A 23189-nucleotide genomic window follows, 5' to 3' on the forward strand; every position below is an offset into this window, starting at 1 on the left:
TCTTCCACCTCGCTCGCTACAACATGTCCGGCGCCTGCGCGGCCCGCACTGGAAATTCGCGAGTATATCGTTTCACGAAACTAGGAAGCGCGAGAGACAAGACGAGCGTGCCTCAGCGGGCATCATTTTGGGAGCTGGGCGACGAGCTTCCTGCATGCATCGCGATGCTGGAAGATGTTGCGAGCGCGAAGCATTGCTTTGACGCCGCAAAACAGACCATAAACGTTGAAAGCAACTGAGACGGGTACGAAGAAATCAGAAATAAATTAAAACAAAGCGACAGCTAGTATTGCCGATGCCAACCCTGATATATAGAGCACCACATACTTAAAAAAGTCAGGCACGATGCCATTTTGGAATGGCACCGTAACATGCAGAACCTATATCGTCACTACGTTACAGTCAACATTCTCGGTATACCCAATTTTAGGTATACTGCTTCGCGGCAGTAATGAGCCGTAAAATGCGGTACCCAGACACGTATCGCTCACCACACATATATATACGCCACTGCGTGCCCAACAGTCGTTCCGATAAAACGCCGTCCGCCGGCAACAAGCACGAGAGCAGCGGTGGTGGTCCGTGCCACGCTCCGCGGAAGAGGGGGTGACCTGCGCCAAACCTGAGAGGGACGACCAGCTTTTGTTTCGCGCCCAACAAGAACCTGGCCGGCGCCGATCGGTCGACCCGATCAGTGACGGAAGCCGCCTCTGCAGCTCGCAAGTAGACGGGGGGCTCGGACACAAAATATCGACGAGGCGCCTGCACATCCCGATGCAATCATTGCACACCTCTTTATATTCCCCCTTTATACTCTTTCCGCACCATCGAATAAAAAAAGAGAGAGAGAGAGAGCAGTGCATGTGCAAGCCGAGCTACCGGTGCGGCTACGGAAGCGCCTCCCATCACAAACCATGCTGCCATTATTATCGCGATAGAAGGGGGAGAGAAGCTGTCGGGCAAGCGTGTGCCGCCTCGCTGGCTGCCATTAATGGTTGCGGCAGGGTTAAGTGCACCTCGTTAAGCTCACCTCACCTCGCCTGATAACGCGCAGCCCGGCGACGATGTATTATATACTGAGGCAGTATAATTTCGCTCGCGTGCGGCTCCGTCGCATAAAACAGCGCCGATATAGCTGGAGTGTCTTCCGATGCAGCGACCAATTACGAGGGTATCCACTCTCAAACAGCTCGGGAATCAGCGCCGCTCGTGTCTTTCTGACGGGGGCTGGAAGGTTGAAACTTATCGGCTAACGTAAACGCTCTCCGAGCAGAGTTCACAGATCCAACCTCCTCCAGACAATCCCCGTTATACGTTCGAAACGTACTGGCCGGCCTCACAGCTTTACCGTGCGGTTGCAGTGCACAGCGAAGCAGCGTCGACTGTTAACGAGAGCGACGCGGGTGACGTGATTAGATGAATTAAACGACGAGCATACATTCCGTCCACCCTCCTCTATACGTTCCCCAGTCAAGGACGAGTTAACAATAATTAACCTTCCTTAACTTCGACCTCAAGCGTGCACCGACAACCTAAAGCGGAGGAAATCCAAACGCGTATTCTTGCACGGCGGCGCGCCAGACAGATCGCATGGAAGCATCATCCATCAGGAGGATTAAACAGAGATTAAACCCAGGACGAGGGGGGGGGGGGGGGGGCGCTATCGCGCGGAAGTGCATAGGAGGAGAGGATAAACGGCCTCCAATCGCTACTTGATTCCGCGTTCGAGCTCAAAGAAAATGAAATACGTTCGAGCGACCAGATCGCCGCGACAGTCGGTCTCTGGTACGGCCGTAGCCAGACTGACCGCCTCTTCCGGCCCTTACAGGTGGTCGCGGAGGAAGCCCGACAGACAACACACGGCGCGGACCAAAAAGCGTCGTCGTCGGTCGGACGTCGGCTTAGCGCCTCAATGGACTGCACTACCGCCTAACCGGCTGACTGCAGTTAGAGGGACGCGAAGCTGCAGCAGCGACGGTAGCAGCAACAGCAGCAGTCGAGGGATCAGCCAGTCTGCTCCAATCCGCGTTCCACGCTCGGGCGCATTCCTCCGAGCGGCCAGCGGTCCACTCTTGCCGCCATAGCCAGATAAATGGGGAGCGGAAGAAGGGGCCGACATTACACTGCGCGTGTGTCCGATGAATAATCGAACCTGAACTTGGCCTATCGACGAAGAATGCCCGCGCCTGTGCTAGAGTGTGCGCGTGCTGTACTAGACGTTCATCGAACCGCGACCCGACGACGGCCGAATGGACGGACCGCAGAGGTAGGGAATGAAGAGGCCTCGATTTGGGCTGGCTATCAGTTATTTGCTTTCTCGGATGCGGCCGCTACCGCGGCTCCATAGCGGAGTGGCGCGCAATGGCTCAACGGCGAATAAGGTTAACGAGCTTCCTCCTACCTGTCTTCCTCTATATAATACGGCTGCTCTTTTTTATTTTTTTACCGCTCAGGCATTACCCCACAGCCGCGGAAGGACGCGCCATAAACCTAGAAGCAGGCAATACTGCATCCTGCACAAAACACGTAATAAGACCTTAATTCCGTCACAACAGAACGCGAGACAGACTCATGGCAAACCAATTAATTTTAGCAACCTATATATAAGTAAAAAAAAAATACGGTCAGATAACCTCGCTGATAACTTCTCATAACGCTTCAATAATGCAGACATTTTTTTTTTCCCCGACTCTTCTTTTACACGCTTCTTTAGAGCAAAAATGCCAGCGTGCGGGCTTCGATCATTTCCGCAACTTCGAGCGCTTTTTCTCAACGTCAGCCCACTTGGCCGCCGCACCGTTAAAAGGCCAACCCAATCGGCGCGACATGCCTACACAAACACCCTGCCTGTGTACTCCCTTGACAGGCCTGCACTAACGGCAAGATGATACGAAATCGCGCCCTTCCGCCGTGGAAAAGAACGCGGCGCAATTGTTGGCGGTTCGAGGTCTCGCTTACACCTCGGGCTATATCGCGCGAGATATAAGTTATGGCATCGCCGAGCGCTTCCTGAAAAGATGTGGTCTTTAGGGAAGTCGCGATGCTCTAACCGATGCCGCCACAGCGGGCGAACGGGTCAATCGCGCGTTCGTGTTCCGCCGACGCTGCTGTTCGTATAGCCCTTGCAGCAATGACGTCAGTTCCTGTATGGGCGGTGAGCGTGTTCGAGAACGAAAAAAAAAGGTGTGCAAAGTTGAACCTCAAGCTTCACACAAGCAGAACCAAAACGACAAATTAATAAATAAAACATCCCTGCGTGTACGTTATAACTTGTGCTTACGCAATCATGAAGAGCGGTACGTATAAATGGGTAACAAAAGACAAAAAAAAAATAGAAAACAAAAAACAGAGGCGCGGGCATTTCCACGACTGCCAAGACTGCACGAATTCTATAACGGCCAAGATTAACAGCAAGACTCGTCGGTTGACGCTCTACGCTCCAAAAACTAACGGCGATACCAGTGGCCTGAACCAACACAACACGAATAACGTAATTACTGGCTGGTCAGGCTGCGCAAAAATTCTCAAGATCAAACTCGACATGACGCAGAGCTCCTAACGCGTCCCCTCCTATAGAGCTTAACTGATCTCTTAACCTTTCTTTAAGCCTGTCTTTTATTACCTAAAGTCCTTCGAGTGGTATATACCTACACCCTTCATCACAGGGCCAGAGCCAATTTGTCAAGCAAGCTAGCTGTAAAGAGGAGGAGTCACGCGTACCGCTAAGGCCGCGTCTCTGTCTGCCTCCCTGCAGGTCACGTCAACACCGCGCGACCTAGTTTGTCCATTACCGAGCAGTGCCGTTCACGTATATATACGCATCCATCAAGCAAGCCGCAAAGCCAGCGAGGGACAGTCTTCACCGCGTACAAGAACTCGGCACGGCCATGCGCGGCAGCGCTCGACTCTCGGCACTTTTCGCGCATTGTCTCCGAGTTGCGACGCGTGACGCAACGTGCCGGGAACGGATTAAATCTCTGATTTGCGTGCCCGCGGCTGGACGCCATTAAGGTCACGGGCATCCTTCTTCGGGCAGCAGCGCCGCGACAGAAATGACAGACGCAGGGTGAGCGAAAAGAAAGAAAAAATATAACAGAGAAGGAAAACCCTGCCCTGCCACGAGAGCTCGTCAAATCGGCACGCACCAGCTAGCCCTCCAGACAGAGGACGTGTCCTTCCGCGGTTTGTATTTAATCGCCGTGTACGTGCGCTGTCCTCCGTTTCTTAATTTTCTTTTCATGTCGCTTTTCTCAACAGAGCGCGCCAAGACGAGCACGAAGCGGCTTCATGCCACGTTTGAACCCCCCCCCCATTCCCACCACAAATATTATATACACACACACACAGTGCGGAGGATTCCACACGCGTCCGCGCGCCGTCTCGTCTTCTCCCGCTGAGCCGCGCGTCATCATCATACCAGAGGCGGCGGCGATGGCTCGGTCCTCTACGTCCTCGGCCCCCCCTGTGGGCTGCAGTGTTAGTCGTCAACGTCCCCACCCCCTTTGCCTCAACCTTCACGCCTGACAAGCGTGGACATTCCGAGCGCCCCTGGCTTCCCAGTGGCACTAATGTACAGACCACACGCGAGCCCGCTCGGCTCGGGTTAGTATTGATGGCAGTACTACGCGCACGCAGGGTGATTAGTAAGCCGCGCCAGCGCTTGCAGTGCCGCGGTTGGCAAGACAAATAACAAGTATTCACGGCAAATGCGAATTGCCGGGCAAACGAGGGAACGCGAAATAGCGGGACCCCGACAGAGGCTAAGTTTCCGCCCTTGTTTTACCAGCATTATTAGTTTCGCATTTTCGCCCCATCGACATGTGTGGTCTAATAGTGACGCGGCACTTCGTCCAAACGAGGGGGGATATAGCTTTTATTCCAGCCGCATTTGGTTCCTTAATCACAACTCTAGACTGCGCTAATGATTGGTGTACGCTCGCAGTCATGGCTAACGGTACATGATAGGACGCACACAACGTTCTGTATTTCCGCACCACGAACTGACGGTTCCGGAAGCGTGCGTCTTCTAGCGCGTAGCCCGAATTTGGTTGAGGGGCGCGATATCACGCCATCACCTCCGCGCCCTTAAAACTCTTTCCCGAAATTACCCGCACCCCATCTATTTCCCAAGCAATCCCACTCTGCACCGTGCCCCGTTGCCTGCGTGTATTCGAATGGTGCGGAACGAACATGAGGGCAGAATCCGAAAATCTGTCTTAGCAGCAACGACTGACTCGGCACTGCGAGTCGACAGGAAAACAAGCTATTTATTCACTACTCATTAGACACAGTGGGCTATGAGGCAAGATGTAGATCAGGTCTCCGGATAGAACTCGTCCCCGCGAGGTTATTGAAAGCACATTAGAATAGCAGTCGAAGACACATTCACCTTTCGCCTCTCCTGAAACGTGGCTTCGGTGCATATACCGTAGCTATTGGCCGGCAGCCGCTGCTAGTGTGGTGCGCAGTGTCAACGCCGCGAATAGCAGCTACGGCTTCCTGACAGTCGGGCGACATATAGCGCATTCAAAAAATGAAAGATGGCTTAGCTCTGCTATGCCTGGATATGCGTGACTACCTCCGGATCAGAAATTAATTTCTGCAGACTTCTGCGCCGTTGGCCAGCAGCAAAACCCTCCTTGGCTTCCATGTCAAGCGCGTCTAAATTCACCGCCGGCGTTCTATAATTCGCTTATAGGACATTCTGTCACTCGCGGAAGGCAAGAAGCGCCAGCCGACGGCGTTAGAGCGCACTCGTTCCCTCTTGACCCTCATAGCTGACGGCAGATGGGTGACGTTACATCCTTGACGTAACCCGAATTTTGCGCGCCAATCGTAGTATATGTCACTCGCGGAATCCCGCTATCATCGTCACGGTAGACAAGCGGAATTATGAAGATCGTTTCCCCACCCGCGGCGTTGGGGATCCAAAGTATGGAGGATTCCTAGATGGATACTATTATTATTATTTATTCATTTTTTATGAACAGGAGTCGCGCACCTCTTAATCTCCTAGTGACGTCACTCGGCGAGTTCGCGCATGCGCAGCTGTGGCTTAAAGTGATCACACGCACGCCAGACCCGGTGTTGACTAGCCTACTGAAGCTTTTCGCTTCAAAAGCCTGTAAATACATTTGAATGACGGCCACGTACATCTTTCATGTTCCATCTTTCTTCATTCATTTACACATTCCCTTATTCGTATGAGGCAGCCAACAAGATTCTAGTCTTGTGCAACCGCCCTGCCCTCTCCTTCTCTACAATGTCATTTCCCCGTTAAAGTTCGAAGAGACACGATCGAAGGGACATCTGTACGATTCTACGAGGCGAAGAGGTTAAGACCGACATGACATTGCTCCGCTGTCTGAAATGGCGCCGCACAATCAGACCGTATCAGTGCTGCAGAAGGCGCGCGACGGTGATATGCAAACGACAGGAACACGCACGTGTGGAAAAAGAATGGCGAGGAAAAGTTCAGCGTTTCTAGATTACGAATGGCATCATCTGCAAGCCAGGGAACACGCTATGTGCATTTGCCTGTCCAGCTTCTATACCGGGAGCGTCAGATAGTGTCCAACATGTACTAGGTGGGCCGGAAAACATTCCAAGAGGGCTTCCCAGTGAGACGAACGGACGATGCGGCCAATTGGCACTAAAAGCACGCAATAAGGAAATAAGCAACGCTCGACGTCATTAAATACTCGCCTCCGGCCGTATGACTGCGCCTTTCCACAGCGAGAAGAAAACGTTAAGAGTGGATGAGATCGCACTGCTGTCAGTGCTAACAGTGACCAGCCAGGAAGCGGCGCCGGCGCCACATGGTCGTTAGTCGTTACCAATACAGAGTTTACTCCAGCAAGGCACGTCTGAGTCCGCAGTGCTGCTCTCGCACATTAGAAAAAAAAGAAAAAAGAAAAATCACCCAAGCGCCATGACAATTTTTGTGCAATAACGCAAAGAAGAAGGGCAGTTTGTTCGTGAAAACGTAAGATCCATGCGTTCGAGCGGGAGCGCGAACAACCTGTGCGGCTGCGTCGTGATAACTAGTGGCTGGAGACCGCCACGGTGTTAGCTTCCCCTCGACAAGCAAGGTGAAAGCAATATATCTGAAAGAGGAAGCTCGACTCTCGCCGTCGCCGGAACAAAATCAGGTCCACAACCGTTACATCGTAGCACTGACCGCACCATTTAGAAATGCTCCAATGTGCTTCAGTGCGGCTCCGTTCTCTGTTTCAACAAAGTTTGTGGTCCGGGGAACGAAACAGAGCGCGGGCGGGTCGGTCGGAAGAGGGGAGACCTTGTATGGCTCGGAAGCTGCGGACGGGAGCGCCACGTGCGCGCGTCAACCCACGCGCCGCTCGCGCCACAGCGCCAGCAGCACGCGCTGATTCACGACACGACTCCGCTCGTAAGCATCACCAAGCCGACATATACATAACGGGCGGCCCGTGAGGAGGGGGCCTCTTTCTCAGAAAAACTTCGCCATATCCAAGTGTAAACTTCAAGTGAAAGCACGGATGAACGCACGCTGGGGCCGTTTCCAACACGCAGATCGCGGCAAGCACCGCAGAAGCGGAGGCTAGAAGAAAACCGTAAACAGGTGCCATATCCAGAGCTAACAGTAAACACTGGAGAAACGGGCAAGGAAGGGAAGCCACAAAACACGGCCGCACTATAATCTAGGCACTATAGCCGCACCGACCGATCACCTCCCGCAGAGCGGAAGTGCACGCAATCAGCGGCGGCGCACAAAGGAGAAACAGTGAAGCCACTGACGGTTCGCTTTGGAGAGAGCGTTGAGAGACACGCTAGCAGTGGACGCCCTAGCTTATACGCGCAAGCATAAACTGCAGCTAGCTAAAAGGGGAAGTCGGCGCCAGCACAAGGTGAACGCAATCCGCGGATTGGTCTCCTGTGATCCCATGACGTGTAGCGACCTGCGGCTCACGCCACTGTTATGCTCCATCCCGACCAAGACAAACAGTAGGTACGCTCTCGGGTAGCGAAGGATCGCAACCGAACACTTCAGGTTGTACGATGATGATAGCTGTTTATAGACATAACCTTAATATTTGAGAATTCGCACAAGCCAACGCCAAGCGCAAGAAATTTTGCGTATCCATGGAAGTTTTTCAAAGAAATTTCACAACAACAAAAACACCGATCCCGCCTAAGCAACAACTGAAGGCAACACTGCTATACAAATCAATAGGTGCAGGAGCTTCGACCCTTTGATGCCGCCTCAGTAGAGTTTGCCATCAATAGCCTCTAGAGAAAAGAAAAGAAAAGGGGAGGAGGGGGGGGGGTTTAAGCAGAGAAGGATATACGAGCTTGTTGTAACAACGCGCGGACACGACCGCGTGTTGCCGTCTTTAGACGCGCGTTGTTGCGCAGCGCGCTCAGACTTGGTCGCGCGCGGTGTAGAGTCCAGGGACGACGACGACGGTATGGGGTCGTCGAGCGCAGCAACACGCGCGACAAGGCCGAGAACCTCTGCGCATCACACGACGCGCTTGAGACGGCGGTGCAAACAAAAACAGAGCCGCCTTCCAACAAACCTCTTCAGCGCGTGTATACACGCGCGCACAGCGACAGAGTGAAGCTGTCTACCGAGCTGACAACGGCGACCATGTTTGCCGCTTCCCCTGCTGCAGCAACACCTCTCTCCTCGGCCAGAACGCGATCGACCTAAATGCGCTGAGGCACCGCGCGACACGCATCGCTGCGCGAGCTCAAAATGTCTCGCTGAAAAGAGGATACAACCAACAGAAGATCCGAAGGCTGCCAATCGCACCGACAGCGGACGTCATGGCGTCTGTCATGACGTCTGTACCAAGGTCCGCACGCCCTGCTCTTGTCAGCTCGCGGTTCAACCCTACATGACACCACCCGCGATGAGGAAGACGTGCGGTCCACCGGGGAGTTTACACTTTGCAAGCACAGTATGCGCAAGCCGGGCGGCGGGCGTTCTGTACGCGTCCTGGCAAGCGAGTCCCCTTGGGAAAACAGTACGGCATTGCTGGGAATTCTGCTAATAAAAGCAGGCCGCGGCGCGAGCTGAGTAAAAAAGCAAGTGCGGAAGAAAACCTGCCCATCACTGACGCCGGTATTTATATATGTATATAATTTGTAAACAATCGCAGTGGCAGCTCGCGCGCAGGCATTTGTGGACAGTGATCGGACACTTGCGCGCGAGCGATGCGAACTCGTTGACCGTCTGCACTTTGTAAATAATGTACAAAGCTCCCCCTGTCCGTTCTTCCTATCGCTCCCCTCTCTACTTCCCCTCGCTATATCCTCTCTCTATCCCCTTTTCCTTCCCGCCGCCCGCAGCTCAAGTGCTTCAGTTTTTTAGATAGCAGTTGCCGCGGCCGGCAATACTCTTTTCCTTCTTTTTGATTATTTAAAAAAATAAATAAATCAACCACTACCACCACCAGAAGGAACCGAATTTTGGCAAAGACGAGCTTGCAGACTTGACATAGTGGGTCAGGGCGACGTAGAAGACTGAGTGGAGACGAATAAAGTTTTCTTTGCTGCGGCGATGAACTGTTTAAGTGCCCATTTCGTATTTACAGTCGCCGTATAATAAAAATATACAAGGTAAAGACCATGTCGAATACCGTGTTGGTTTCAATGCCACTTTTCTAATCACCATCACCGCGCGCTCTACCACTGCGCGTTACAAGCCTAGTCCAGTGACGCCAGCATGGGAAACTAGGAGCGTGAAACCAGCACGCCAAGATACGCTCGGCGCTGCGTTTCAACTTTGTTTAAGCTCCTCACAGCGTATACAACTCTCCTAAAGCGTCGGGCTTTTCCAGCGTATCCATTACTGTGCACTTCGTAAAGGAGGACAATAGGAATAGCAATGATGGAAAACAAAGGACTGCTTGCATCCAGTGTGAACCATGCAACCTAACGAGCAGCGGATTGCACTGAGAAGGTTAACGCCTCCGACGAGCGCGTCTGTGCCTGCCGATCAGGCGCACGTGTATCGGAGCAAGAGCAGACTCGGCGTCTCACCGTCGCTCAAGTGTATGCGCACTTCGTGAGCGGTGATTAAACTATACTCGGACGGCACGTACACTCCAGCCTAGACGCGATTGCGAGTCGCAAAATATAGCCCCGCTGTTGCCGAGTGAGTCAGTGCTGGGAAACTGGATGCTTGCTGCAAGCGGCTCCCTATGGCCTTGGCGCAAGGACACCGAAGCGGCGATAAGACCGCCCGCAATCTCCGCTCCGCACCTACCTGAGAACAAGGGGCAGCAGCCGGTGCAGTTTACAAGGGCCCCTTCTTCATCGACGCTCTTCATCACTCGGGAAAATAAAGAAAAGCAGTTGGGAAAACACCGCGCTCCGCAGATAATAAGCTTGCTCCCGAGGTCCACCCTTCACGAGTTGCCCGGTACAGTAGAGATAAGCACGCAAACAAAGGGGTTGCCCATCACTAAAAGGAGCTAAGCCTTGCAGCGGAGATGTTGCGCGATAAGGAAAAGGCCAGGGTTTCCGCTCTCCTCGCAAAGAATCCCAGCGATAAAGAGACACAAGTGTACGAGGACAAAGTCGGCGAGTCTTTTGGTTTTGTGTAGCAATTGCCGCACGCGGTGACAAGAGCGAACATGAATGCAGCCGCACGCTAACCCGCTACCGTTTCCTGCCGAAAGTAACGCAGGCCTAAGAGGCATCACAACGAGATCAGCTTGTCGTGTACGACAATAAGCGATGAATGAGCTAATATCGAACACCGGCTAAACCTCGAAGCGGGGAGTACTTACACTCCGAGTAAGGTAAAACTGTATCCAGCTGGATTAGGGTATATTGACACCATACATGGCAAAATTACTTTTGAAAAGGAATTAAATTACATTACTAATTACTTTGCTGAAAATCGCAGAAAAGTAATTAAATTGCATTACTCATTACTGCTCGCCAAAAGTAATGAAATTACATTACAATTACTTCGACTGAGTAATTCAATTACTTTGAAATTACTTTCTAGTTTCCATAAATGCAAACACTAAGTAAAATTATTAAACAAAACAAATTGTTCTCCAGAGTATTCTAGTTGACTATAGTTCTGCTCAATTCTGTCACCTTTTGCCAATCCGTTATGCTGTCTTCGGATTGCAGCACGTCGTTCCTACTTTCGCGCACTCTACTTTGTTGTCTATTGAAGAAGTGATGGCGCACTTTAGTAAAAGTAGTTTCGAGAGGAATTAATTACTTTGCTGCGAAATTACTACCCAAAAGTAATTCACTACATTACTAAATTAGCAAGCCGAAAAAGATTACAAATTACAGAAAGAAGTATTTAAATTACAGTAATTCAATTACTGCCATGTCTGATTGACACAGGCAATGCTAGAAACCGATTCTATTGATTTCAGTTATAATGTCCAGTTTTAGGAAAACGGCCAACAAGAAAGAGACTTTGTTCATTATAGCGAGTTCCAAAGTATGAGCTGGCACCAACCTACGAGCGAGCGCGTGCGTGGGTTTCATCGCCTAGAGGACAGTGTGCTGGGCCTTTCTGGTTTGCCCCATAAAACGCTGCGTTTTCTCTCACAGGCGGGCGTCACCATGTAAAGATGATGAAAGTGTCTATTTTATCAGCTTCACCGGCGATACAGTGCGAGCGACAAAGACAGAACAGGATGCATGGCAATGAAACGAAAAGAGCGCGAGGAAAAAAAAATGCATGAAAACGGATTCCGGGGGAAGCCATTCATTTTCCAGCCTACAGACGCACGCGGGGAAGGTGGCGCGGTGGGTACGGCCCTGACGTCACACGCACGCCGAGCTCGCTCGTCACGCATCGGCGATAGCCACACGTATGCTTGCCGCCGGGACGGTCTGGTACGAAAAGGATTTTTCACCAGGGCTATACCTACCGCGTTCCCAGAGAAATGCTGGGAACTGCGGTGCACCGCGCAAGACAAGTAAGTGATACGCAGAACGCGGCAGGCGAGTAATTGTGCCGCTAGCAAGAGCCTGCGCTCGAGAGGCACAATTAGGAAAAATTAATCTTCGCTCAAGGCGACTAATGCCATAACGTCTGGACTGCGCTGACGGTCAGTGCAGCGCGAATACGTACTCCTCGGTGGCACGCGTGGCCCGGCGATTGCCTAAGGCAAAAAAAGGTCGAGGTTACCCTTAGAGACCAGCGACAATGACGTCACTTCAACGTAACAAGACCTTCCGATAGTGGCAGGTCAGCAGATTAATCATGAAGGTTAATTGAAATGCATCATTATATGAAAGCAACGCATACCACAGAAGCAGATAAGTAGCACCGGTCAAAACGATAAGGACTTCGGTGTACGAGAGAGATCATCTCGAAAGGCACCCAATCCCGAGGGGGTGAATGACAAAATAAGCAAGTCTTTTGAAATGAGCCAGTCGCTAAGAATGGGAGCCAGCGGGCCTGCGTCGCGGCGTTCCCCTTCTGCCGGCAACGCGGCGAGCGGAGACATTTTTGCGCTCTCATCTCCACCGCTGGCGTGGGATGTGGGTCGAGCATCCTCCCCTCTCAAGAAGAAAAATGAAAGCAGAAGGAAGAAATAAACCAGAACAAGAGGACTAAGCGGGCCCGGTCGCCACGAAAACTGCCTTCAGCGGCGTGCGCCCTTTGGCCGGGCCCTGTTATAAAGGACCTCCCCGTTTTCTTGTTCGGCTCCAATAGGAAGAAGGTCACCAAGCAAGAAGAAGATGTCGCCCAAAGCGGTCCGCGAAACGGGACCAGCGCGTATCCGACGGGGGACACGCTCGGCGTAGGAAGCGCGCGATCGCAGGCGCCACGTCGCTTTCATACCGAGCAGCGCGAAAGCGGCGAAATCCTGTCGCGTTTCTTCGGCGGCGCGCGTTCGGACATCGCCCGCCGCTTTCAAGCAGTGCCTGCAGTGCAGCGAACTGCCTGTGCACACCGCGGCAGTTACCGAAGGCAACGTCCTCAGCTAATATATTTTACGAGGTGAAGCTCTGACGAAACAAGAAAGAACATCTTGCCCTCTCACTCTCAAAACTCATGAGCGGGCAAGAAGAGAGAATTCGAATGAATGCATGCTGAAGACACACGGAGAGTTTCGTTTTAGCTCCGGCCGGTTTCTACGAGGCGGCGGATGCGAGTGGCGGCTTGTTGAAGCGGATGGCGGATCCCCGAACCGGGAAGCTTAAATAAACTAAGTCGAAGTATACAGCGTTCTGCACACCACGAGGTACGGCGAGGGGGAAGAGTGTATGGAGGAATGCACCGCCACAAAACGTCGGAAGCGGAGAACGTGGCACAGATACACAGCGCAGGAAGCGCTGCCTCCACACGCGTCAGACATTCGCTTCCGTCCGGATCACCTACGGAACGGGAATGGCCCGAAGAGAAACAAAAAAACCAGGAGAAAGACGCGAACGTCATCGCCAAACGTCAAAAGTCGAACAAGCAGTAGGTAAGGCGGTCACAGATAGGCGCTCGGTGGGCCGGAAAACAAAAGCGCTGTCGCAAGCACTTTGCTCGGAAGCCAGTCGCAGTCAGCGAAACTTTTCCACGGCCCACTACACCCAGAACGGGCGACCATAAAAGTGAAATGACGCACAAAAAGAAAAAGAAATGAAGATATAAGATTCTCTCTCGTTCTCCGCTTACGCCAGCTGTAGGCTTGTCTTTCTTTTCTTTTTAATGAACCGATGAATGAAGATTTAAGGGGTGCTTTTCTCTATTATCTTCCACCCGGTGTTTTGAAAGAAAAATGAAAAATAGCCCCCTTCTCTCTTTCTCCCTCCCGTCTACGCAGTACTAAAAAGAAACAACGGCTGAAGCCTCCACCCACGCACATTCTGCATCTCGCACGACCCGTTTCGAAACGAACAACAAACTCCACCACAATCTCCCCCCTCCCCCCCACCGCGGGCAGGAGTCCAAGAGCAACGATAGGGGGCAACCCGCAAATATACACGCATACATTCGCGTCAACAGCAAAAGCAGAGCCAAGCAGCCGTTGGTCCAGCCCGCGGAGCTGCTTAAAAGGCTCCTCGCAAGCGAAGTCTGATTCTCATACACCGCCCAGCGGAAGCCACCAGAAAAAAAAAAAAAAAAAAAAAAAAAAAAAAAAAAAAAAAAAAAAAATGAAAACGAGTTGGCACGATCGCTCACTTCGATATACACACGCACCATCCACATGCGCATAGGCGGCTGGTGTATTATATACGCCCGCTTCCTAATGAGAAAGTGCTTGGCGGGAGCGCCGAAAGAAATTGGCTGTCGATAGGAGGTGGCAACGTCATGTGTTCACATCCCTAGAGTTATGGCGTCACGGCGGTGGGAGCGCTGAACCTCGCTTGAGTGGATGCCAAGAGAAGAAAGCCTTGCACCGACTCGTGGACCTTCATTTTAATGTAAGATCCTACCCGCACAGAACGACTGTTGGGATGGGCGCGACCGCCTCCACACGCGAAGAAGGATCGCAGAGGGATGAGAAAAGTGTATATATTTCTTGCCTACATCTCTAGCCGGCACCTACTAGTGATCATATAGTGTCTCCGATACCCCGACATGGTGCCCGTCGAGAGACGACAGAAAAGGTGTGTACGCCGCATTCTGAACCCTTGTCTACCGATAAACAGATATTCAGCAGAGGAAATTGTGCGCGGAAGGCGCGCCTTATAACGGTGACCAGACACTGCTACAAAGATTTAAAGCATATGAATGAATAGGCACGCTTCCAGGGCACCGCGTGTTTTGTGTTCGAGTTGCCACCTCGGTAGTATACGGACAAGTGCTGGTGTGCGTTCAAAGAAGAGTTCGTAATAGCTGACGAGAAATAGGCCTCTGGTGAGCCGGAGAAAGTGGACCGACCATTTTATTCTCTCTCTCTCTCTCTCTCTCTCTCTCTCTCTCTCTCTCTCTCTCTCTCAAAAAAAAAAAATTAATAATAAAGAGCGAGTCCGGAACAGAAAGGCTTTGCTGAGATTAAAGCTATTTCAAAAAGAAATAATGAAAATGACCAAGAGCTCAAAATAAAACAAAGACAAGATAAATTGTACCGACCATTAATCTACTGAGTGTGGTTGACATCCCTTTGTTCCGGATATTTGAGGGACTAGTCGCAGTTCTTCTTTCCTTTAGTCCTAACTTAGAGTGATGAGAATAGTATATAAGAGCCTAACACTTTGAGGGGAAAACACGGGCACAGAAAGAGAATCGGGCGACATTATGCGACGCGGCGCATTGAAAACTGGTGCACACACCGATAAACTTAGAGAACGACTAAATACCACGCAATAACGAAAGGAATAAGTTGTCCGGGTAAACAATACCTCTGCTCAGGACAAAAGGATGCGGGAAAACCCTCCACGGGTTGAACGATTCCGTTGCACAAACTGACGGAAGAGAAAAGCCCATCCCAATTAGACCGGCGGCGGTGACAAGCGAGGTATAGTTCCCGAGAACAAGATTAGTCATCCGGTGTGTTGTGTATGAACACCAGCTTCATATCAACACGAAGGCATCAACTCCATCAGACTCCAGAACGTCCACAGTGGGCAAAGAATAAAATGGTGCAAAACAAAGGCTGCAGCGACACCTCGAACGGCGACGAAAGCGGCGCCAGAGTTCCGGCATGCCGCGCCGTACGGATAATACCCAGAAAAAGGGTGGCAAGCGAGACGCGCAGATGCCTCTCCCATGAGCTGACGCCGGCGAAAATGGCCGGACGACAGGGTACGTGCTGGAACGCACAGAACACTTCAATGGGCGGAGACTCGGTTCGCTGATTCGCGACGTGTCAGCAAATGAGTGCACCGATTAGTTCAGTCGATATCAGCCCTAATAATAACCAGACATCCTGTAAGTACAGCCTCGGTCAAAAGTTTAGAGTCTAAGGAGTTTGCTTTCGCGCCACACCGTGCGGCTCTCATTGCGTACCCACTGTTGTAAATCCCCCCAGAGTAAGAATTTTGGTCCTGCCCTCTCCAAGCCGGTAAGACTTGAGAAACGAATGATAAATGAGCCCCCATGGCGCGGCTCAGAAGAGAGCCCCTGGGCTTTAAACTTCTAAGAAAGACTGTATACACATCGCACGTATTCGCCGTCACCTGGTCGACAGGAGTTGCTCGCCGCGACTCCCTAGCGAAAAAAAAGCGTTCGAACCCCTTTATATGGAGAGGCATTGCACCTCATGTGGACAGAACTGTTCGCATAACAGCAAACCGACCAACCGGAAAGAGGGAAATGGATGCAGCCACCAGCGAAGGACGCCGTTCGCAGTGCCAAGAATGCGAAGCACTTCAGATCGCAGAGATCCTATATAACTGGCACGAACACTAACGTTAGCCGCCGGGGCGCGCCTGCATTCCTTGCCTGACGAGTATATCGGGGCACCGTTTCAGGAAGGGGACGACAGGTTGGCACACTGCTCCCCCCCCCCCCCCCCCCCTTTCATCGTACGCAGTCGTTTCGAGGAGTCATTGAGCCGGCATTCCACGTGAACGCCCAATGATCGCCGCTAAGCGGCGGCGAGTAAAACGCATGAAACGGGGATACCGCAATGACACGCATTTAAGTCCGTCTCATTAAGTTACAAAGTTTTTTTTTGTTTTTTTCCCATGCCACGTATACCGTCGAGGGAGGGCGCTTCGGCGCCTTACCTAAAAGGGTTTTATAGCCGCGCCAGAGTGGGCCGCTCATTGGTGCAGTGCCACATAGCTGGAACCAGCGACGATCATCTGTATTTACAATATTGTCCTGGACATTTTGGCATTTATATTCCGAAAACCAACACTGCTCGCTAAGAACAAAATTTCTTGCAAGACGCAAGGGCGATTGAATCATTTCTGTTAAAGGAGGAGAGGTGCCGAGAATCGGGTCGGGAAGGATGGCTGAAGAGCCGCGGAAGGGAAATTTCTAGACCCATGGGGAAACGTTCACGATCTAGAAAATATTTCGAATCTAGGAGAAATGTGGAGGAACGCAAGCGATTGCATTCGCGTTAATGCGGTAAGCTGGCATTCTCCGAACCACGGACAGGAACGTGTGTACGTATGTGTGTGTGTGTGTGTGGGGGGGGGGGGGGGGGGGGTACGCAATGGCGCAAGGGGCAGCAGCAGCGGAGTCAGCGCGTAGCTTCCACAACAGTGTCCGCCTGCGGTTCTGGAGACCTTGACGAGGAAATAAACGATAGCGCACACTCAGCAGGAGGGCTCGCGCGAGCCCGGCACCAAAGGCGGCGGGGCAGCGAAGGCGGTTACGCAAGACTGGGCCAAATCGAGGAAAGGGAAAATACGCCGTCCATTATTTGCGCAGCTACCGAAACGGACCGCAGAGAAGCGATAGCTCACGCACGAGCGCTCTCGAGTCTTCCCAAACCCTCCATCTTTTTTTCTCGCTACGCTACCATGCCAATATATATCCTGCGATCCTAACTCTACAAAAACACCATTTTTTTTATATATATATTCGACTCCGCATGGATATGTTCCCAATGGTCAACATTCGCGCGTGTCAGCAGGGCAGGAGAGAGACCTTGGAATATAAAGGCGACGACGGATTATATCTATGTGGCATATACATATAGACCGCCTCGGTGTGTCCGAATGCACCGACAATTTCTAGCATTTTTGGGGTGTTTTCTTGAAACAACAAGCAATCAAACAATATCAGTTGCGCTATAAGCGAAAACTTTTTGGCGCAGGAACATTTCTACGCATGACAACGCTGCAGGCTTTTAATGTACGGAAAGCCGGTACAAGTGCATCAATGGTATATATACAGTACAGAACTATGGATAAGCGCCACTCTTGCGCGCAGCCCGTCGCTATTTACTCTTCTCACTGCTTGCTCATAAGTGTGCGTACAAACACGGCATGCTATCTGTTCCCGCGAGCCACTGTAATCTGGTATTACTCCGAATACACTTTCTGCGAGGGTGGCAACATTCAGGTACACATCGCAACAGTTTCCGGCAATGCATATAAGCTGGAGATGGCAGCTATGTTTCGGTCGGCACCATTCTACCATTACAGTTTGTCGCTTTTTCCTACATTTGCTGATTAAGAGTTCTTCGAACTAACCGCCGTAACTCCACGAAGAACATAGCTACAGAAGCAGTAAAATTAACTGACCTCGTCGAAGGGACCACAAGTTACAACATTTGGGTACCCGTCACGCAAACCGCACGAGAGGCACAAGAGAGGACTCGAGGCCGTAGAACAATGGATATCGGCGTCAAACAGGCAGGCGTTCGCCCTCGAAAGTCACCGCTCCGCAACCACGAGAAATCCTGCCGCGCCCTTCACTTCCTCCCTTGGAAGCGATCGCCATTTCCGTATTCAAGGGCGCGAGGCGCAGCTTCAAGAACGATGGAGCACCGTGGCGGAGTCTCCTTCCCTCGAGTCAACTTACGCGCTTTGTTTTCAGAGGAAACAACGGGACAGCCGGCAGCGCAGCGCCAGTACTGGGACCGACCGTTGTTCGAGAGCACGCGCAGCGCTAACGGGACCGCGCAAGAAAAACACGCCCTGGGACGCGCGAGCGCGTTTCCGGTCAGAGGCGATCAGCCGACGGGAGGAAGAAGACCCGCGTGAAGGAGAACTCCGTAATTGCACGCGCCGCGCATACGCATCGCGTCCAAACTTGAGTAGGAGGGAAGAAAAAAAAACAATCAAAAAGCCAAAAACAAATGACAAACAGCACCGCGTCACCCATAGTTTCGTTTTTGTTTTTGTCCGACGAGCAACTGAGGAAGAAGGCAGCGTCGAAATCGTTGACCTTCTCAGAGCGGCGGTCATCACCTCTTTCCCTTCTCTGAATCAGAAGCAGCAGCACTGCGGAAGAGGAGAGGAGGAGACCGTCTCCTCCACGCGTGAGGAATCAAAGGCTGAGCTTGCACTTCCTTCGCCGCGGTTCAGGCACGGCACGGCCCCAGGCCTGCCGGAAGTATCAGCCTGCTGCCGTGCTTGGTGGGTGGAAGTGCTACTGAGGGGGGGGTAGAGACCCGTAGCCGCGAGGCAAGAGAGAAAGAGAGAGAGATGGTTTTGTTTCTTCGCGCGGCGGGCTCCTTTGTTCGCCGACGAGTAGCTAGCTAGCAGCCGCTGCGGCGAGGACATTCGACGCAGGGAACAAAGAACGACGCTTGTCTCGGGCCTCCGCCAATCATCACGCGCGTCGCCCCGAAAGCTCTCGCCGGCGGCAGGAGCAAAGTGTCCCGCAAAGCAAACTGCGCGTAACAATCCGACAGCGCAAACAGAGCGCACTTCGTCTGCGGCGCGCGGGAATTAAATAAGCTCCGCCATCAGCGCTACGCCGTGGCGTTCGCACGCACACACCACAGTGCTTCCCAGTGTGCGCGCGAAAATTGGGCCTAATGCCAGCCAGGCGGCAACTCGAGCAAAAACAGAGGCGCACACAAACACACACATATGCGGATGAACGCGCGCACAAAGGGTACCGAATTCGTTCGCGCCCAGACAGGATATTAAATTGGACGAGTCTCCCTCTCCCACACATATCAACACCTTCGCGGCAGCTATAGAGGCGAGGGCATAAACGTAGCACCCTTCGGAGACGGCCAAGTAAAGTTCAGCGCTGAAGGGCCGTTTTAATGCAAAAGCGGCGTGGAGTGCACGCGAGGAGGCGGGACCTTTGTCTCCAGGTTTCTCGCGCGCAGGGTGGCTCTTTTGTGGCCGCTGTCACTTCTTGCAGAAAGAAAGGACAATGGGCGGCAGGTTCGTTTCGAAATGTGTTGGACAAAAGTGCTGTCGTGGCGCTTGCCGCAATCATTCCATGAACTAACTGAGGCGGGGCTGATTCAATAAGAACCCATTAGAGCGCGTCGCAAGAGAGCAGCGCTGAAGAGGATAAAACGAACCGCCGATAACAGCTGCATCACATCGATAGTACACGCCATATGCTTCAGGTTGGTTAGGTGCTATCCTGAGAGTGTGCATTACCTCTGTTCGATCACGCCTGACGCGCGAGGCGGTTGCAACACGTCACACGAAAGCCCGGAGTGCACTTACACGAACGGATAAGTCTGCTGTAACAAGATTATGGGCCATATAGAGTGGTGTGCCACGGCACAACACCCGGCGCCCACGCGCTTTCTACCGGTTTTGGGTAAACACGCGGTGGTCGTCAAGTGACACCCGAGCGGCCGCGTTCCATTCAGGCTGTCATAAAATGAGCCACCACTCAGGCTCCCATGTCCCCGTTACCGCCGTGGCATGTATCGCGCCCTAGATGCCGCTTTCCTCCCCACAGAGCCTCCAGATAAGAGCGCTGATAGGCGGCCCCAGCAACGACGAATGGCGCTGTACAGGTAAGGTCGAGGACGGAGCACGTCGCCGAAGTTCCGTTTTTATTGTGCCGGCGAATAAGGAGGCGATGACAGAATGGCAGGAAACGGCCCGCGCAGCCGCGGTGGTACTGACGTGGCTTTCTAAGAGCGTGTTGACTCACAAGTGTCCGGGCACACTGATAAGGGTGTCCTGCCCGCCACCCGTTGTAGAGCGTATATGCGAGGCTAATGCCATGAGCATAATCTATGCATCCGTGCCCAGAAAAAGCCCATGCCAACTATAAGAGTAAAATGTGTGGAGAAAAAAAAAAAAAACGGTTGTTACACTGGAGGGAGATATCGCGGTAGATTAGTAGATTAGGTGGCTCCGTCAACTTATCGCGGCTGAAGTTTACGACAGCGATCTATACGTTAGGTCGAGACGCACCTATGAATGCAAGGAACGGTCTGTAAACGTACTCGCAACGAAGCCCGGGGTTAATTACCCACCCCAGCTAGCATTTTGGAGAAATTGCCTCGGTCTACCTGAACGAACGCATTAGCGGTGGTAAGATTACGACAAGGGCTATTATAGCGCTCGCAAAGCGAGGTGCTGTCTGGAGCGATCGAGAGAGCGCCGAATAGAAAAAAGCCGGCTCAACGTCCGCCTGCCAGCGGACAAACCAACCAACCAATACTTGCGCTAATTCAAGCAGGCTCCCCTGCTTTTCGCAGCTCTTGACCTGACCACTTTCCACTTCCGGTCACCTCCTCGGCCGTTTCTCGCAAAGCTGGTTCCAGCATTACCGCAACGCTAAGGCGCTTATCCGTTACGCACTTCGCGTGGACAAGCAAACCGTTCGGTGAATTAGAATTTATTTGTTCACAACCAAGCGCTGGTCTGACGGGGCGACGTTGGAGGGGCTGATAGTGCGCGCTCCGGGTGCCCAGCGAAGCGAACAGCGCGCGCGCATTCTGCGGTTGCAACGACGACAAACAAGAAAGAGCAAACGTGCCCACGTGCCACGTTGCTTTTCGATTGTTTTCTTTCCCCGCACACAACAGGACGTGGAAGCAGTGCACTCGCGAGGAAGTGCGCACAGCTGGATCAAACGGGGTCGTACGTGACAGCTTCGACTATAACAGACCCAGCTGCTGTCGCTGCTGTTTGGCCCCACGCCGAGATCGCGCCCCGGGGAGAGAGAGGCGGGACTCCGCGGTGATCTCTGGTTTAGCTAGTTTAACGCGCTCATCCGTGGAAGCCGCCATCGCTCGCGTTATCCCTGACTAAAGCGTGAAGCTCGACGCTGCGCTCGGCAGGTTCGCCCTCTTCACGTGCAACGCAGGCACGCGCGCACGTTCTGCACATGCGTATGCACACGCGTAAGCGTGTACGGCGCAACTTCGCGAGCACACATGAAGGCGCGATGAGGGGAGCCAGCTCTTCGCACTGTACTTTGCCGAACTGTCTGCTGCATCGTATCGGCGGCTTCGAACGGAGGCGCAGGAAGGGCTGAGGCAACCAGACGCGCCGTAACGGGGTTATGGTGGCGGGGTTAGGCGCGTGACGAGAGAAACAGGGGGCAATGCGGCGTGATGCACGCTCCCTTAGCTCGGAGGCCGTCGACGCATCTGTCGAAGAACCGGTGAATACTAAAACGAAATCAACTGGCGCGAGGAATGCCGAGTGTCGATCGCACAGATCAATTACCCATGCATAGCGCGGATGATGCCTAAAGGCTTGGGCAGCAGTGGGAGGAAAACAGAGGGGAAAGAAATGGCATTTGGCAACAGGCTGAGCGCCAGCGCTCGTCAACTGTAGAGAGGAGGAAACGGGCGGAGAGGTCTTTGCGAAACGACGCTTGTCACCAGCGGAAAGCTACTGCAGGGGAAAAGGCGATCCCACGCCACTGATCCAGACTCTGCAACCGTGGATCTACACGGCTCCGTTTGATGCTGAGGAAATGAGTGGTCAATGACGCCTAGCTGCGCACATTGGCACATTGCACTAAGACGGACACCATTCCAGGGATGCGGAAATCGGATGTCAGAAAAGAATATTTCAGAATACTCGATAAACAGTTAATTATGGCGCAAGCGGAAATGCATACATGCGTGTATACGTTCTTACTTTTTTTTTTTCGTAGTTATTCACAGCGGCTCGGGAGAATGGTAGCACGTGTAGCGTATACGCACCTTGCGAAGGGTCGGGGTTCAACGTTGTAGTGGTCGGCGACGGAGTCTGTCCTCACCGTCACCTTGACCGGAGCCGTGGCCTCGCTGAGGAAGCCCTGTGGAACGGCGGCACTCTTCTCCATCTCTCTGCGAAAAGGGAAAGAGCAGCCGTTCTCAGTTATAGCACGTAAAGGCAATCAAATATAGGTGTTTAAGGACTCAATACTACATCCTCAAATAAGGATCACCAGGAACACAAAATAACGCATGATCATGTAGACACTGAATGTTAGTACGGGGAACTACGTGGTTATGAGTGCGATCGGTAATCAATAATCGCCCGAGGCAGCTGATGATGAGTAGTCTCATACCCCGTAACCGAGGTGCAAGGAGTTCAACTTTTCAATGAACAACACTAGCGGAAAGCAGCAAGCCCAGATTTAACGAGAAATTAGAACAGCAGCATGTTTTCTATACCTAGCCCTACACCTCGTATGAAACCGACAAAACAAAAACACCTGAAGAAGTCAGCAATTCATGCTTCATAAAATTAAAAAAAAAAGTAAAATATAATACGCGAGCTTTCTGTCACATATCGCGGTGCACAGCTCGCAAACAGAACCACCTACGACATCGCATAGCAACACACGTACGCACACACGTACACATGCACGTACACATGCACGTACACACACAAGTACACGCACACGTACACGTACACACACATGAGCGTTCAGACGCCGAAACGCA

At 52.3% G+C, this 23189-nt stretch overlaps 1 protein-coding gene across 1 annotated transcript in view; it reads right to left on the reverse strand.

Moving 5' to 3' along the window:
• LOC146199185 (serine/threonine-protein kinase 17A-like) overlaps positions 1 to 23189 on the reverse strand; it is a 232938-nt gene that overhangs the window by 152819 nt on the left and 56930 nt on the right. Inside the window, exon 2 of the mRNA XM_084594649.1 lies at positions 22461 to 22586. Within this exon, the coding sequence (XP_084450775.1) occupies positions 22461 to 22582 (122 nt within the window). The 5' untranslated portion in view covers positions 22583 to 22586. The remainder of the gene's footprint in view (positions 1 to 22460; positions 22587 to 23189) is intronic.

This window comes from Amblyomma maculatum, chromosome 2 (assembly GCF_055883805.1).
Source record: "Amblyomma maculatum isolate TAMU_Amacu chromosome 2, ASM5588380v1, whole genome shotgun sequence".
Taxonomy (NCBI): Eukaryota; Metazoa; Arthropoda; class Arachnida; order Ixodida; family Ixodidae; genus Amblyomma; species Amblyomma maculatum.